Raw genomic sequence first — 17,702 nt, 5'->3', positions numbered from 1 at the left:
TGAGACAGGCCTTCAAAGTAAGGTCTAAAACAAAATGAGCAGAAAACATGGTGATGCACTTTTGAGATGTTTGTGGCCAGGACTGCCTTTGCATGACTTGATTCTGCACTCAGTTTTTGGATGGCCTCATGGGTTTAAGTGGGGTTTGTTAGCACTTCCCATTTGGGTTGATGGGATCATGGAAAAGAAAGATTACTAGGAACGGGAGTCAGAAAACATGATTTTTCCCCTTACCCTGTCACTGAGCCATTGCAGGACCTAATAGGGCTGTTCTTACAATGGGTGCTTATTTACAAAGCATGGGGGTAGAAAAAGCCAGCTCTATCCTCTCCTTCCTTCCCTCTTCTTACATGCCCACCCCAGTCTTCACCTTGCAACAGGCCATGTTAGTGACATCAGCCCTCCCCGAATTCACTCTGTTCCAAATCCTCCTCAAAGACAATCTGTCATGTTTGTTCCTACTGAAACTTCCCTCAGGATCCTCTTCTCCCTCTATCAAGGTAATCGCAGCTCACTGCTACCTGCCCCAGCCTCCATTCTCAGTGCGTGCTTAGCAAACCTATAGATCCTTAACCATGCTTCTCTCTGGCATTCTCCTTCCCACCCTGAATTATTTACCAGGAAGAGTGTGTGACCTTTGGTGGGGGAAAGGGTGGGGAGGGAAGGATATGGAGAAACTGCCTCTTTTCCTTCCTTGTAACTCACAAGTCCTCTCCTTCTTCCTCTGAGGTTTGTACTACATGGTTGTGACCACTACACTCCTTTACCTGGATACTCCTAAACGTCTTTTCCCTCCAAGAGAACTCTGACTCTTATTCCCTCTCCCCCCTATACCTTATTCTTGGAAAGTCTCTTTCCTCTCTTACTTTGGTGTCCCAAAGCCACGCTGAGAGCTAGGTCAAGTCAGCCTGCACCAAGTAACATGCTGCTCTGGCTAGACTACTATCATATGAACTACTACTAAAACTAGCCAGGTATTTCTATGCTCCACTGCAGTGCAAATTCCCTCCGTTCTCACTACTCTTCTCTCCTGCTCCTTTATGCTTCTCCCAATCCTGTGCCTGAAACTCTGGTTCCTCCTGGAGACAGTCTAAAAAGGGCAGAGACTTTGCTCTACTGCAGATATAAGAGATGTTAAGGCAAGCAGGAACTATCACAATGAGATATATTCATTTAAGATCACGAGCTTCAATCATGATCCCATACATACAATCACCAAATTGAAATAAATTTAAAAAATTTTTTTTCATACAAACTTTGGGTAAGTAACTAAAAGTTCATTCTTGCTGTTTAGCATGATGGTTAGAACATGGCAAGTGGATAGGTTATATATGCCTACAGCTTTTATACAAGGTTCTGTCATTTCCGTGAACCAAGCAGAGAAGCTGTAACTACGCACATAAATGCATTGCTACAGCTTAAATCAAGATTTATTCAGATTCTTGATTTCTAGCCTTTTTCACTCTTATAACAGGGTATATAAATCCTGGTTAATCATTTAGTAAGTCAGAAATCCTTGAATGAAAATTGGAATTTTTAAGAGCACAAATAGACACATTCAGACATTAAATGCTTCTTCTAAGAATGGTTTGCTTGAATTTTAAATCTGAGTTAAAAAACTTTTATATGCTTCACAGATGTGTCTGTTCATTTTTTTTTCTTACAGTTAGAAAGAGTGGATACATCTGCATTCAAGGGCAGTGTTATCTGAAAGAACATGGCAGTTTTTAATGGGAACCTACTGTATTCTCCCACAGCATTACTTTTTTAAGTCTGCCCTAGAAGCTACACTCTGAAAGACACCAGATGGTTGACAAATCCACCACAGAAGTAAACCAAGCATTTCTGCCAACCTAAAACCAAAGCTAAATTAATGCAAAACCCTTTGGCACAACAGAACCAGGAATAAAGATGTTCTGACAAATATATGCCAGCATTACTCTATTAAAAAAGAGATACAGATATGTAATGTAGTACGCGACAAGGTGACATATCTTTAATGCATGACCTAAACAGTTAAAGAAGCTTGCCTTGAGATCTTATATAAGAGAAGCTTCTGAATTGATTAAATTTTGAGAAGAGGTCACTGGTTTAACATTTTCTTCCAAATGACTAACAAATTAAAAATGCATTTGAACTTGACAAAAGATTTTTTTTAAATCATGATGTTTTTCCACTTTCTATAAAATTCTTCTGGTTTGACCCCCTGCGAGGACCCAATGACAGAACTTCATGCTTTAGGCCTGCATCAAGCTCCATCACTTGTGAATGAGTCACAATATTCAGTAATCTGCTTTGATAGTTAAAATTATCTTTGGTGTTAAAAAAAAAAAAAAAAAGCACTTTATCTCTCCTGGTTTCCAGCCATTGCTTCCCATGTGCCTTTAGTGTGTTAAAAAGGGACCCTCTCATCAAATATTCTCCCCAAGTAGAAATTTGGTTTACCAAAACATTAAGATGAGATGCAGTGATGGTTTCTGGGACTGAGCTATTTTAGTTTTACTTGAGGGATATTTCCTGCAAAAGTCAGCTCTAGACATATACTAAGTTTTTACATCCTTTTAAAGGCAGGTTTCCAGTTCTGGTATGAACAATACTGAAAAAGTGGTCTCCAAACACTTCATGTAGACACAGTATCTTCTTCCGCTTAAACCAAGTGTTGGCAACATTTTGGGTAGTGTCAAAAACACCTGCATCCTCAACTTGTAAAACTTTAGCATACTAGGGATGGATGGTGGGGGGAGCCACAAGAAGCCTGATCCTTGTTATGGCAGTGCAGCCCCAGCTCCAAGGCACATGTGCCAAGCAAAATGCCTCTGCATGCCTACTCCTGATTTAAACAATATTTCACTATTCATATCCTACGACAAAACTGGTTTCTTAAATCACCGCACCACTCAACTAAGCACAAGAACTCAAGGCATCTACCACTGCCCCATCATCCTTTCTAGAGTCATGTTTCCATGATTCAGTGCCCCAATCTTTAAGGGTTTAGGTTTCAAAATGCAAAACCTAGTAATTTGATTATATTACAGATGAATATCCAGCTGCTCCAGATTATTAAATGATCTGCATTTCACTATAAGCAGTCAAGTCATTTACCACCCCCAACTCTGATTTGCTTTCAGGAAAACAGCATTTGACACAAGCTACCTAGTTCAAAAAGCTACCAGGAGTCCATCTTCATAAGCTAGTCGCATCTTTTTCACTGTTTACTAAATGCTTCTGCCACATTGCTTTCGACAATACCATTTGCTCATTGCCTGCCTTTGATCTCCTGTTGAAAACTTTCCTTCTAGATAAGGTCTCTCCGCTGTTTTGAAGAAAAACTGACATGTGCCTTAGCCCCTCTCCTCCCTGAGATCAAATCTGCCACTATTTAGTGGCACTCTCTTCCTCTTTCCATGCAGGGGGAAGTGATGTGTTTATATGGCTCTTGGTTCCCCTTATTGTCAGTAGATATTTTGGCATGACAGGCAAAAGTCTAAACAGACAATGTAGATCCATACTGCATTTGGCACATTATGGAAAAGACCTGAAAGAGCATTTAATAGGCTCTAGGGAGAGAAGGGCTGTCAGGCATAAGACATATAACTCTCCTCTATTCAAGTCATTCAAGCTGTGATTACAATGAGTGCTGTTCCCTATTGTCACATCAAGGAGGAAAAGATAGAAGTATGAATGGCACACATGTGACCTGCAGCTATAAGCTATACAGAAGTGGGTTGAATCCCTATCCCTCCCTTTCTTTTCTCTCAGATTCCAAATGCTTGACAGGAAGTGGATGCTGCAAAGCATTTAAACTGCTCATTCTCTGGACCAATTGATTTTCCTTTGGTATAGGAAAGCTATACCAAATTTTTACTAGACATCCACCACCCCCACATCCTTACTTTAACTTTGGTTTTGGAGTGCTGAGGACGCTATCATCATCTTCCATTTCAGGACCACTGTCACTGGGGTTTTCAATATCCAATGTATCATACAGAAGGTCCAAGTCTTCCTCAACTTCTGGGATGTGCTCTGCTGGGTCCTGCTCTGAATCCAGAACCTAAACATAGAACATACGGATGAAAAAAGGCATTGCTTTAATAGCTAGAAAACTGATTCCACACCTTTATTCACACAGGTACTGCAGTGCACCAGGTTGGTATTTCTGGATGATGATCAAAGTCAGGCACCTTTCACAGACCAATTCTGGGGCCATGCTCTGTACGTGGGTTCTTTTTTTAGTTTGTAGAGATTAATGCCAATTTTAAATACGTTAAAAAAAATGAGCAATGCATTCAGTAAATGGTTAAGCATGGTTGGTAAAAAGTACTGTATATGGTTAAGGAACTGATTTACCTGAGAGCTTAAAGATGCATAGAAAATGTTATAATTTATTACAATATCAGTTCACTATGTTTATAAACATAACAGAATATTTGAAAGTGGGTCCCACTATCAGAAGCGGAACATGTATGCACTCTGTGCTCTCAAGAGCATAACCCAACCTTCACCAAATGACTGCAGCTCCTTCTGACTAAGTTCACTGTTTTACCTGCAAACTGGTGAAGAAAAAATTATGGGCTACATCCAAACAAGGATTTTTTAAATAAAGAGCACCTGGACAAGGATCTAACACAAACTCATGAACTTCCTTTCACATGCAGGACCAAAAGGAATGGACAGCACTTGTTAAAATAAGGTCCTTAGAAGGGTACTTGCTTTATTTGGCCTCTTCCTAAGAGCAACTGTACAGTCCAAGCTGCTGTGTTGCATCTGCCTTTTTTCCACAGTAAGTAAGTTTCTTAGTCTTCTGTATTCTTCTTCAAATGGTCGCATTTTTCATTATATACATATTTGGTAGATGATTCCATGAAAACTCTGCATAGTCCATTCAACTTTTATAGTATGAAGAAAACAAGCTGCAACCAGACTTAATCAAGATGGGACAGGCTACTGAGGCAGTTGGGGGTTTAGCAAGCTGGAGGGGATCGGCAGTCTGCCAGGGGATCGGGAACAGGTATGAACTGGGGGGGGTACAGGGAAGAGTTGGGTGGGGTCGCCCCCCAGCAAACCTACACTCCCTCTCCTCCCGCCACTGGGACTTACCTGCTCGGCTCCAACAGCAGCAAACATTGATAAAAGCAGCTGTACCCAGAGTGACTTGTATGATTGGGGTTGAGAGGGCTAACTGGGGGATGGGGAGCAGGCCAAAAAAAACCCCCAAAAGCAGACCAATGCATGGCGGAAGGAGTGAAAAGAGCAGCCCCGGGGCTGGGGCCAGTGGCTGGGTTTTCCCAGCCCTGGGGGTTGCACAGGGGAAGTGGCCAGAAGTTCCATGCACCAGATTAACCTAAATCTAATTAATCTGATACTACAAAGATCCAGGTTCATCTTAAACCATGTTCTACAATTTTTAAACTGGTTTGTGTGGATTGAATCTCTACACAGTTGCAGGTTTAGACAGATTGCCAGGCACTGAGATTGGGTCTGTAAGTGTAAGATCAGCACTGAGACGAGCTAAGTTTAAATTGGCAGCCACTTTGAACCCAATTTGAACCTGATTGAACCTCCCCAAATGTCTGCACTTAGCATAAAGTGTTTGCTGAGATCTGTTAGCAAAATTGCATGTCAGTTCTATGTCACTTTTGATGGCATTTTAAAAATTAGTCCCTAGGCAGCCATATACAGGAACCAAGTAGAACAATAGCATTTAGGCCAAGGTCTCTTGCAATCTTGGGACACTTCCAATTGCATGATTGAAAACAAAAATAGAAGCAAGAAAAAAAAAAGAGAGAGGAAATTAAAAAAAATACAGGAAATAAGCCAATTAAGCAAAATCCCATCAAAAGCAGTTTAAAAACCCTGCAGTGTAAATGTGCATTTCCTCACTTACTTCATCAGACACTTTGAACCTTCTCAGCAATGCCACCACTTTCTGTTTGAAGTTTTGTTGCTGTAAGTCAAAAAACACTTCTATGTGAATATGGCATGAGTAAATAAATAAAATCCCCTGTTGGTGGCCAGCAGCACCACGACATTTAAAGCAGCTGTACCAAAGCAACACCCTCTGAGCGGTTGAACTACACCCCAAACCAAGGAGTACTGCTGCTTTTCCTTGTAACCCGTATGCTGTTTATCAAACAGAGCCGGATCCCATTCTAAATAAGGGGACACAACATCCTGGGCTTGCACCAGCTTAGTCCCAGCCCTTATAGCTCATCTGGCTCCCAAATGCACTTGGCCAGCCTTGTGTTTACATATTTAGTGGAACGCCCCAAATTTTAGCCTGCCAGTTAGTCACAAGCTGACTAACTATAAACTTATCAGCTAGATACAGCAGGCCCTTCTTCTGCCTTCTTATGTACCTACATAAGCCAATGAAGAAGTTTTGCCTGGTTCCAGAGTACTGATATAAGGGAACAATGCTTTCTCCCAGTAATCAGTTATTTCTTTACACTAAGTCTTAATTGAGGGAGGCTCCCCCTTTCCTCTCCCTCTCAAGTGGATGACTAGAAAGTCATTTCCATAGCAAGGATCTGTAGTTCATTACAGCTTTACAAGCAGAGCTGTAGCAAACTTGGAGGGACTGAAAGATGTTTTTTGGTTTGGCTGGGCTTCAATGTCAGAGTTCATAGAATCATAAAAAAAGTAGGGCCAGAGGGACCTCCACAAGACATCCAGTCCAACCTCCTCCTATACACGCGCTGCTGACTCAAATTAGTAAAACTCCAAGAGCTGAGTTTTGCTTAATTTCTGTTGGAAGCCTTATATAGTCCTCCTCAAAACAGTGAATGCTTACCAAGACTCAGAAAATGCAGGCTGTCTTTTTTCGACTACACGCTCAGAGTTGCATAAGGACAGAACACGAGCAAAGGAAGAGCCTTGATACAGGCTGTTCACTGGCATAACTCTACAGAAGACCATCTCGGTCACAAACAGCTTGGCCTGTAACTCCAAATGGCAAATCCCAAGCTCATAATTCCACTCCCTGCTTTTTACGTCTGTGTATTTTGGGCGCTTGTGAAAAGCAGCTTGAAACTTCTTTCCTTCTTTTCCCACCTTTTCCTTTCCTTGCCCTCCCTCCCCCACCTCCTCAAGTATCCCTCTACCACTGAAGTAGTTTGTCTTAGTTTTACCAGAGGTAAGGATGCTCCCTTACAGAAAAGAGTCAACAGAAAAACTCAAGGAAGCTACTTTTTCTATCAGTCGAGGCATTGCAGGTTTCCAGGTATGCTTAGCTGCCAAAGCTAGAGACAACTTGTTTTCTTGTGAAAACCAAAGAAAGCTGCATATTCCAGTGTTCAGGGACTTGTATGTTGTCCTGGTCAGCCACAGATTCTCAAAAGATCCTAAAAATTGTCATTTTTCTGATCCACATTTAAGGGACTGTCTTTGGATGGCAAATTCCAGCCATATTAGGCCTGATTCCAGATGTCCTCAGGAACTGTGGATGTTAGAAACTTTAGTAACAAAGGTAGATTTTTTTTCAACCAAGAGTAGGTTTAGTGGTCAATCCAATTTATTCCATGGTTTCTGCAGCAGAGGTGGCTGAAGTTACTAATAACTTTATTTTGCTTACAATAATACTCAAGATATGTTCAGGCAACATCAAAACTGCACAGGTAATGAACAATCCAAGGCAGAAGTTCTGGTTCCATGCTGAAGTGAAGGGTGCCCAAACAAGCGGTTAATGATAGTCTGGTACTGCCAATTATTTACCGAACAATCCAACATCATAGGCAGATTTCTTCGATCTGGACTGAACAGGCACACTTCCATAAATGTTGGTCTCTTTTATTAATTGGGCCCATCTCTTGTCCCATGTTTGATTTGCCTGGTCCACTCTGAAACCCTCTTCTAGGAATACAATTCAACCCTGGGCAGAAAGGCCAACAAAGTCTCTGCTCCACTGAAGGCTACAAGTGAGGCCTTGTACGCACATGGGATTCATGGGTGCTTTTCACTCAAGTTCTTAGAGGTAGCTACCTCTTAGAGGTAGCAAACATGCACGTATAGCTAAGGTCACCCTCCCCACCCAATCCCACAATAATTTGGTGGGTTCTTGGCTCACTTCCTTTTAAGGATTCCCCACCTTGCACAAACAATTCTGATCTTGCCATTGGCCTCACTGTAGATCTAGCTCTGTAGCTCCCTGGAAGGCATGCACATCCTGGCCAAAACCCCTTCACAGTGTTAGTAAAACTAATTTCCACCGACCCTGGTTATGGACGTCGTTCTTACTATCGATCTCCGCTGCTTCTTTGGCTTCCCCAGCTCATATTCATCATCGTCCAAATCCTGAACAGGAAAAGAAAGTCTGGTCTTTACACCTGCCTCAGGAAAACACAAGAGCTGTTTTGCACAATGCTTCCTTTATACAGCATTTTATGCATCAGGGAGTTTAACAGTATGTGACCATATACGGCAGGAGTGGGGAGAGTACAGCTCAGACTGTGTACTTTTAGGTCTTGTCAGTAGGGACTGGAAGTGCTGTAGAGGAAACATGCGTAACCTTGGGCTCAGAACAGAGGGAACAGGCCAGAGACTGGGGTTGCACTCATTCAGGAATGAGAAAGAGCTGAGTCAGAACATTCAGCCCTAGGGATGCAATATGTTACTTGCCCGCCAGAGCTCAAACAGCTGGTACGTGTCACTATGCTATGCTAGTGCTTCCCCAAAACTACTCTCTTTCTTTGTATTCTCAATGTTCACTTGAGACAGGCTCTGGCTGCTACAGATGGCAAAGAATGTCTCTAAAATAGGGAACTGGGTTTGCACAGAGCTAAGAACAGGAGCCCTGGGAAGTATAAATTCACCCCATTCATCCTAGCGATGAGGGTATGGACAGATTCATTTATACTGATTTGGAATAATAATGATATAAGCTGTTAGGATACAACTGTTTACACTCCTATAAGGTTCCTTCAATCCTTTCTTTTTAATACGTTTACTATTTTAATCATATGCTTTGAAGTTGATCAGCAAGTGCCATTAATTACTAAGAGAAAGAAAATTTGTGTAAGTTCTTTGTATTGGATACCAGTCAGGTGGGTTTTTTTTAAAAAAAGGTTGAACTCATAAGGGCTTCCAACAAGCCACAATATGAAAAACACAGTATTGTATGTTTTGGCTTTAGCCTTGCCACTGCAGATGGCTTGTCCTTCAGAGCCAAATGCTGGGTGTTACTGTTGAATCATTTAGGTATACAGTTTAAACTTAAGCACGGCCTCTCTATCACTGTTGTATTGAAGCCCTTCTCAAAAAAAGGAAATTCATTGCACAGCAGCTCCTCATATAGTACCTGCCCCTGGACAGCATCATCGCTAGCTTCTTGCTCAGAGGAGAAGCTCTCATACTCTTCTTCAGAATAGTTATCTGTAAGGGAAGAGCAGAAAGCCTTGTGAAATCCCCTTTAGAAAGAATGGAGCAGGAGGGCTTTAGTTCTCTGGAGTACAGAGGACAAATGTTAAGTCACACTGGTTAGCATCCTTGAAGTTAAAGAGCATAGCTGTCTCAGGAGATGACTACTTTGCTACACTATACAGAAAAGGCCAGAACTTCCAAGAGATTGGGGAAATAATAAATGTTCTAAGGCAGTGGCATCAAGCTTGCCTGAGGCACCAGGCCAAAATCATACCACAGGTCTCCTTACAGCCAGATCCAGCCCAGGGCGTGAGGGCTGCTGCAATGGCCACCCTGGCAGCAAGGCATCTGGTGGCAGCAGTGAGTCCAGGGGCATAGCTATTGCCACCGATGGTCATGCTCAGCAGAGCCAAAGGGCCCTGGATTCTGCTGCAGGCTGCACCCTGCAACTTCTGCTGGCCTGCTGGTAGCCCAGGGGGCCAGACAGAGGTTTTGCAGGCTGGATCCCACTCGTGGCCATATGTTTGACACCCTTACTCTAAGGTGACGGACAGTGCCTATAAAGGAAAGAAAACGCTCATGAAAGTGAAGCTGCAAGAGATAACAGGTGGAAACAGACATCACCTTTTATGCTGCCATAAGAATTCTTAGTGGCACAAAAGCCAAGCAAACAGACGTCTCTGTGCCTTGTCACACCTCAAATACCCAAAATTTGTGGGGTGGGAAGGTGGTAACAGTTTCTGCTTCTTTACTGAGGAAGGTGTTTGTTTGCTTTATGGGGTGAGAATGCAAACAATGCTCCAGGTGCCCTGGGCAGATGCTCCCATGCCTTAAGGGACCCAATCCTGTGTGCTCCAGGAACTCGCACACAGTATAGGACCACGCAATGCCTGGAAGCACCCACCCAACTTTCCCCTCTTACAGAGATGCACCCTGGGGATTCTCCAGGGTACATCTCTGCAAGCAGGAAGCCCTGGCTTTCCAAACTTGCACTTCTCATCTAGAGGTCAGAATGAAAAGATTATCTTGTCACTCAGCAGATGTCATGTGAAAGGAAGACATGTGTATGAAAACTAAGATCTCCTGCACTCACTGAACATCCAGGGTGTATGCTCACACAGCTAGTTCATAACCAATAATAACCAAAAGCAGAACATTATCTTATGCAAAATCTATAAAGGCTGTCCTATATCAATTACTGTAGAACCTTACTGTAAGCCTATTTACAAAGAGTAGCTTATTTTGTGCATGACTAACTAAAAGTTATGCAAGTGAGGTAAACTGGAGCAACGACAGATGCCACAGACTACAGATCATGCAGTGAAATCTGTGCAAATGAAAAAAAGTTCTTGTCTCCCATCCTCCTCCACATCTTATTTAAAAAAAAGGGAACTCATAAGTGGCCAGTGAAAAGCAGAAATGTATCTTTGTCCATTTAACTTAATGGAGAATTTCCAGTGCACCTGCCCAAGATAATTTACCCATAACAGCAACATGGACACTAAAGAGTGACATCACTCCCTGGTAGATCTCTACTCCTTTAAGTTCTCACACATCCCCACAACTTCGCGAAGAGGAGTCAGTACATGGTCTATCATTGTATTTATGTTTACTGGTTCTTTTAACCGATGGGTGCACTTCCTGTTTGTACTTTGTTTCTGCAGAAAATTCCTTTATATTTTTATCAGGGGCTGGACTCGATCTTGCGAGGTCCTTTCCAGCCCCTAACAATCTATGAATCATTTACAGCAAGCCTGCTATTGGCTTGTGGTAACATATGTTCCAAACAACACAATTAAAGAGGTAGAGAACAGGAGTCAATAGATACGACTTAGACATTGTAGCAAGCTCAGAATTCAATGCCTCTATCATAGATGGTACCGCCAGCAGACTCGCCACAATGGGTTTCTACAATTCCTTCACGATGGGAAAATGTGTATAGTGCAACAAACCAGGGAATCTAAAACCGAGGGCCTGGTCCTGTAACCCTATAGTCCCATTCCTGCCTCAGAACTCTCTCACCAGGTATAAATTATAGCTATAGGACTAGCAAAAACTGGTACTGACTTGTCCGAAGAACTCATTCAGTCCAGCTGGAATTTCACTCAAGTTCACATGAAAAATAACTTTCCGGGAACAGAACTATACACGTACTGTCCCAGTTACAAAAGCCTACCAAAGCCTGTTATCCATGCATCCAAAATTTACATGCTTGCCTTGGGGAAAGAGGTCTATTCGAGTGCCACACAAGAACACACTCAGACCAGAGGTGACCAAGGTCTCAAAAACCTGGATAGGCGAGCATCTGCACTCTTTGTGAATATGGAAGAGCAGAAAAAAGCTGACTCTCCCAAGGTGCTCCATTTGGGGTCTCTTTTCTCTGGCCACCTGCTCTGTCAAAGTTTCTCCAGACTATACCACCACTTAAAAGAAGACTGGTCAGGTTTTTTTTGCTCTTTCCTTGTTGTCCTTGAAGTCTGTATTTTGGTTAGCAGAAAAATACAAGAAGTTGACCATTATTGTTTCTGCTGTGCTCACAGATCACACTCAGAAGCTGGGATTCACTATAGCCAGTGCTTTACAAACAAAACCCAGCAGTCCTCATCCCAAAGACCAAGATAGTGAAGGGCATTTAACATGATAGCAAAGGGAAAAGGGTGTTGGCAGGGGCATGGCAGGTCTGATCCAAGTCTTCCCTCTCATTTATTTATATTACAAAAATACAGTTTTCCTAGGGGTCCTTCACGGCAGGACTAAGGTAGAAGTTGGAACTGTTAGAAGGAAAAAATGGTGTAGAAGGTAGAAAGGGGCTGAATTCCAGTAGGAAGGCAAACCCTTACCTGTGGACTTGATTTTCTGGCTGGCCTGCATAGTGCTGTCTTCATGGTCTATGGGCTGACTGGACAGTGAGAAAATCCATATCTCTGCTACTTTGGCTGTGGCTTCCTTGATGTTACTGAAAAGGCTCAGAACCTGACCTCCTTCAGTAGGGTGCTGCATAACCTAGAAGGAATGTACACACACTTGGATTAAAATCCAGCATAAAAGCTAGTGGAAAAAAGATGGAAAAAATTCAGACTTACTTTAAAAACAGAGCTGTTCTGGATTTACAAGCATGCAAGAAGATTCAAATACTGTGTTTCAAAGGACCATTGACAGACAAACTCTCAGCACAGTCAAATTTCATTTGGCTATGACCTCAAGGAATGGCAGGGAAAGGAAAGTTTGCTGAGGTGTGCTTGACCCCTGATAAATGTATTCTCCGGTACCAAGCTTCAATACATCATCCCTACTGTGTTAACTATTAGGTTTTAGCAATCGAGTTCTCAACATAGGAATTCCCAATTAAGAAGGTATCAACATAAAATGAGCTAACTCAAGCAACCGCCAGCAGCAAACTGCTCCTGGCCAAGTTATCTATTAAAATCTCCAGGTGCTTTCCAAAACAATACTCCTTGTCTTGACAGCTTAAACTCTGCAGGTAACTATGAGAAAAAACTAACCAACAAGCACGCATGTGATAGCAGGTGCTAATGAGGAGAAGTAATGAGACCGCAATATAAGCATGAGGCCATTTTGATGGTCCTGCTAATTGGAATGCTCTTCCCCGTACTCATCCTCCTTTCATCACCTCCTTCAGCATAGTTAGATCACACCTCCCTCAGACTTCTCACCCTATTCTTCAAGTTCTCATTCTAGGCCTCCAAGTTTTCCTTATGCACCTCCCTGGCTTGTTCCTTATCACCAAGAATCCAGGTTTTCTGTTTCCCATGGAAAAATGGAGTAAACAGAGGATTTTACCTTTTGCTGGAGGCAAACACGGATTTCTTGTTTTACCAGAACAACCCGCGGATTTTCCAGTTTTGCAACGCGCTCCCTGCAGGCTGGCAGAGTTCCAGCCTGCAGGGACCTGGGAGGGAGCAGGAAGAGGGCAGTGAGTCAAGGGGAGCCATGTGCATCTACATGCACATGGCCCCAGGCAGCCTGAGAGCAGCTCCCACAGGTAAGTAGTGGGGAGAAGTGCGGAATTGAGACTGCTGCAGGGAGGGAGCTGGGAAGCACTGGGACTGCTGTCCTCCCCCAGGACCTCTGCAGCCTGGCAGACATGACCCAGCACAACAGGGCACTGCAGGGCCAGGCAGAGAAGCTGCTCACCGCTGGGAGTTCGCCACTGCCCTGGCAACATGCCTCCTGCACGCACTGCTGCAGTGAGGGCAGCAGCACAGGGTTGCACTCCTCAAGCCAGGAGGCGCATTGTTAGGGCAGCACGGAGTTTGCACAGCACGGAGTTTGCAGTGGCAAGCAGCTTCTCCACACAGCCCTGCTCTGCCCTACTGCACTGGGTTGTGCCTGCCAGGCTGTAGAGGCCCTGGGGGAGGGCAGCAGGGCGGGACCCCACACACGCCTGCTCTGTGCACAGAACTGGGGTGCACAGATCCCCTCTGCCCCCCTCAGGAGTGTGCACTGCGGCAGAGAGCCACCCCCCCGCCATGCAGCAGGGGGGAGTGGCAGCAAGGGGTGCGGACCTGGGTCTGTAGCCTTGGCAGCTGAGGGCCCCCTCCAGCCAGGCTGGGGGAGCAGAGCTGTGGGTGGGGGGCAAGGGGTACCAGCAAGGCTGGGGGGGTTTTTGTTGTTTTTTTCCAGTTTTTTGAATATAGCCTGTTAAGTGTTCCAGTTAAGGGATCAAAATAAGATCTGGATGAAACATTAGCAAGAATGTTATAGATGTTTAATATTTACATTCCATCCTCTACTGGATGTTACAAAAATGTAGCGAGAAAACCTATTACATTTCAACGGAGAATGCTTATTGTTAAGATATCTGCTGACTAACCTGGTTGAGCGCTGCTCATTTTTTCCTGTAGTGGCATTTCATTTTCAGTTCTTAACAATGAACTGAATGTATTGCAGGACAAGCAATCAGCTAAAAATGTTAGAATTCAGAATGCGCTCTAGTTAAAAAATGGAAGCATCACAGGTTTGTCTGCAAGCTTAGTTCTCAGAAAATAAAAGGCTGTTGTAGATTTAACTAATAAAAAATCCTTTGTTTTGAAGTCACAACAGCCTAGCATGAATGTAGTGTTACAGAACTCATCCTAATAAGAGCTCTCTACTGGAATGATGTCTGTTGGAGGATGTCCATACTAAGGGAAGCGCAGCAGCCTTCCATTAGGCCACACTTCTACAAGGCTATCTGCACTTAGAAGTACACAGATGCAGAGATTAATTAGGACTTAAAAGAGTTAGCTGAAGCTAAACAGCTATGCTATAAGTCTACCCCAACTACTGATTTAAAGTTAAGAGCCAGATAACTGGCCATTTATTTTCAATGACTATTCAAATCATATTAAAATAAATCACCATGAAAAAAATTAACTAAATGTCTTATGTTTGCACATATGCACAATGGTCCCTAAATCGGATTTCCACAACTTTGGCTAGAATAGAGGGACAGAATTAGGAATGCACAGACCACTTAGCATCTCCTCCCTTTGGACAGCTTGATTTGGTGGGCTGGATGTTTTAATCTTTTAATCTTTAAATCTCACAATTATAAGTTATTCAATTCTTTAGTTAAAATGTGCCTTGAATGTAAGGCAAACAATTCTGTATCTGGATAAACTAACTGGTGCTGATCTGCAGTCTTAAAGGTTATGAAGGTAATAAACTAATGTTATAGGACTGTGGTTATTAAGATAAATTTCAGAGAATAGATAGTATTTATTGTTGTATATTACTGCCCTTAACACCTTTGAACTCCAACAATAATACACTTGGAAAAAATGAAACTCCTAAAGATGACTGGTAACCTTAAGAGTGACAAGGATTTTTTGGGGTGACATCTTTTATTGGACTAACTGCATAAGGATGAACACTTGAGTTGTGTCTGGTACATACCTCAGCCATATTAATGGAGCCCACTGCTAAAGTCTTGTAGCCTAGGATGGTTCGGTTTTTGTATCGCTTCCTCCTTTGCAGCATGATCTGAAGCTTGTTGCCCTCTCGTTTCAAGAAGTGAGGATACTGCAGTGAGAACATGGTATGAAAGATATTTATTACTGCTTCTTGACACATGATCCAAGCTACTTAAGTTTTTTGCTGGTAACAGATTCATGTAAGAGATTAATTACTTCTCTAAACACTAGTGTTTTTAAAGATGTTTATAGTTAAATTAATCTTTGGTTCTAACAATAGCAGTGGCTGCTAGTCCCTTGTACACCCTTCCCTTCCTACTGAGAATCTACCCCTGGGTTTCTTCCCTGAACTCAAACATTCTCTTTCCTTTTGCCATCCAGTCTGTCTTCACAATGCTGAGAAAGAGAATGTGCAATAACCATTAAATCTACAGACACAGCTTTCCAAGTACGTTTTCACAAGGGTTTTGTTTCCCCATGCCCTTCCTGGGTCAGGCCTACTAGCAAAATGCAAAGATCTGAATAGTTACTACAACGATTCCCTCAAGAATTCCCCTGGCTGCCTCTCCATGCTTGGAAGAAACTGGTTTGCTCTGAGCAGGTATGACTGTAAAGTTCCTGCAGGATTTAAAAAAAACAAAACAAAAAAACCCAAAAAACAAAACAAAAAAACCAAAAAAAAAAACCCCCCACACTCTGGGCTTCCTAAACTTGGGTTTTGTTTTCAGAAACCAGTGGGAACCCTGAAGTCCCTGCTGCAACATCTTGACCTTTACTTTGGACTAAGTACGGCCCATGGAAGTTTCCTGCAGTAAGTTTTTGAAAGGCTGACTACACAGGAGCCAGGATAGCCCAAGAAGGTCCTAAACTCCCCATGGCTCATTGGTTGGACAGGCAGTGCCATGCTCTCCAGCCAAAGGAGGCTTTGCATTTTCTGAAATCAGTACTCTGTCAATGACCAAATAAACTGTTTTAAAATGGTCTGTTCACATGAAAATCACTTCCTTATAAAGACTGCACAAAGAGGATGGTAAGGGAACATCAGCTTGCAAAGTCACGCCCTCAGAATTGGAATCAGTCTTCCCAATGCAATCCTAAATGGGCTCCCTTACATGTATAATAGAGACTAATGACATGCTGGGGTACTGTTTTCTCCACAGGAGGCTGTCTCAATGTGCCAGATAACATAAAAGAAATCAATCTTGTGTTGTGAAGAAGCCTGACTATAGGACCCAGATTCATGGGCTGCTGGAAGGTATGCAGTGAATGGAGCAGTGAATTGTGGGAAGAGAAAGGATAGCATCACGAGTAAGACAGCTGAAGGGTACTGAGAGGTACGGGATTCTTATCATGCCTCTGCCCGAGAGTTCTCACGTGGTTCTGGACAAGTCACTTAAACCAGGTTTTATGGGTTGCCACTAGCTGTGTTTTTCCTTATGTTCAGGGCACGCGACTTGACTCCCAGGCGTGTGGTTTTCTGAAGTGCTGGGCACTTGCAGCTGCCACTAAAGTCAAATGGGAGCTGGGCTGCGAAAACATGAAATATTCTGGAGTGCTAAGCACCCTGGGAGAAAGAGTCAGGTTCTATGCATCTCAAATTGCATACCCAGAATTAGCAGATGCTTCTGGCCTTGATCCCCATGCCTCAGTTCCTATCTATGCTACACTTGAAACCCCCTCATTCCATGCCGTGTTGTGAAAGCAAGCACACAGCATTTGAATATTTCCCCACCATTAGCAATAACCACCAAAAAGCTTAAGAGAATACTAATTCTAACTTCAGAGCAGAGCTTGAATAGGGTGCAGAAGGTCACACACTAAATAAGGAAAATACTGAATAGCTGCTCATTCAGTGAACATGGTCCATTTCGTGACCTGTATGAGGCAAGGGGGCTCAGAGAAGAAACAGTATAAGGACATAACCAAAAAGACTATCGTAATACAAATGCTCAGGAAGGCTGAGTTTATGTTGCAGAGACGGTTCCGACTTTTTCTGATCTGAGTACTGGACTTCAGAGTCTTGATTCATTTTGGTTTAGAATTTTATGTATGTGGAAATCTGAGGTTTATTTAAACAAAAAGGAAAGGAAAACCTACTGAGAATGTGCAATAACTCATCCTATTGGGAGGATGAAGAAGGTGCCGGGTAATGTGGGACCCCTGCAGGATACGCTGGGCAATCTGGTGGTTGCGTCAGAGGAAAAAGCGGACCTCTTTAACCAATTCTTCACCTCCGTTTTCTTGTGCAGGGACCGGGACTTCCCTGCTGTGATAGAAGCCGGACTCGAGGGGATCGCCTTCAGACCTCAGGTTGGGGAGGACCGGGTTAGAGAGCTTCTGGAGGGGCTGGACGCGTTCAAGTCAGCAGGTCCGGATGCTCTCCACCCCAGGGTGTTGAGGGAGCTAGCTGGGGTTATTGCAGGGCCCCTGGCA

The 17,702-nt window shown here is 43.2% G+C and overlaps 1 protein-coding gene across 1 annotated transcript in view; it reads right to left on the bottom strand.

Annotated features, from left to right (window-relative positions):
- PACS2 (phosphofurin acidic cluster sorting protein 2) overlaps positions 1–17,702 on the bottom strand; it is a 114,803-nt gene that overhangs the window by 82,091 nt on the left and 15,010 nt on the right. Inside the window, exons 4-10 of the mRNA XM_019528356.1 lie at positions 15,253–15,378; positions 12,195–12,357; positions 9,293–9,366; positions 8,233–8,289; positions 5,885–5,944; positions 3,894–4,051; positions 11–24 (exon numbers count right to left, since the gene is read on the bottom strand). Coding sequence (XP_019383901.1) covers positions 11–24; positions 3,894–4,051; positions 5,885–5,944; positions 8,233–8,289; positions 9,293–9,366; positions 12,195–12,357; positions 15,253–15,378 — 652 coding nt within the window. The remainder of the gene's footprint in view (positions 1–10; positions 25–3,893; positions 4,052–5,884; positions 5,945–8,232; positions 8,290–9,292; positions 9,367–12,194; positions 12,358–15,252; positions 15,379–17,702) is intronic.

The sequence above is a fragment of the Gavialis gangeticus genome, unplaced genomic scaffold, assembly GCF_001723915.1.
Source record: "Gavialis gangeticus isolate Ggan-Ray unplaced genomic scaffold, GavGan_comp1, whole genome shotgun sequence".
Taxonomy (NCBI): domain Eukaryota; kingdom Metazoa; phylum Chordata; order Crocodylia; family Gavialidae; genus Gavialis; species Gavialis gangeticus.
Note: the sequence above shows the minus strand (reverse complement) of the source record. Positions and strands in the feature narration are given on the sequence as shown.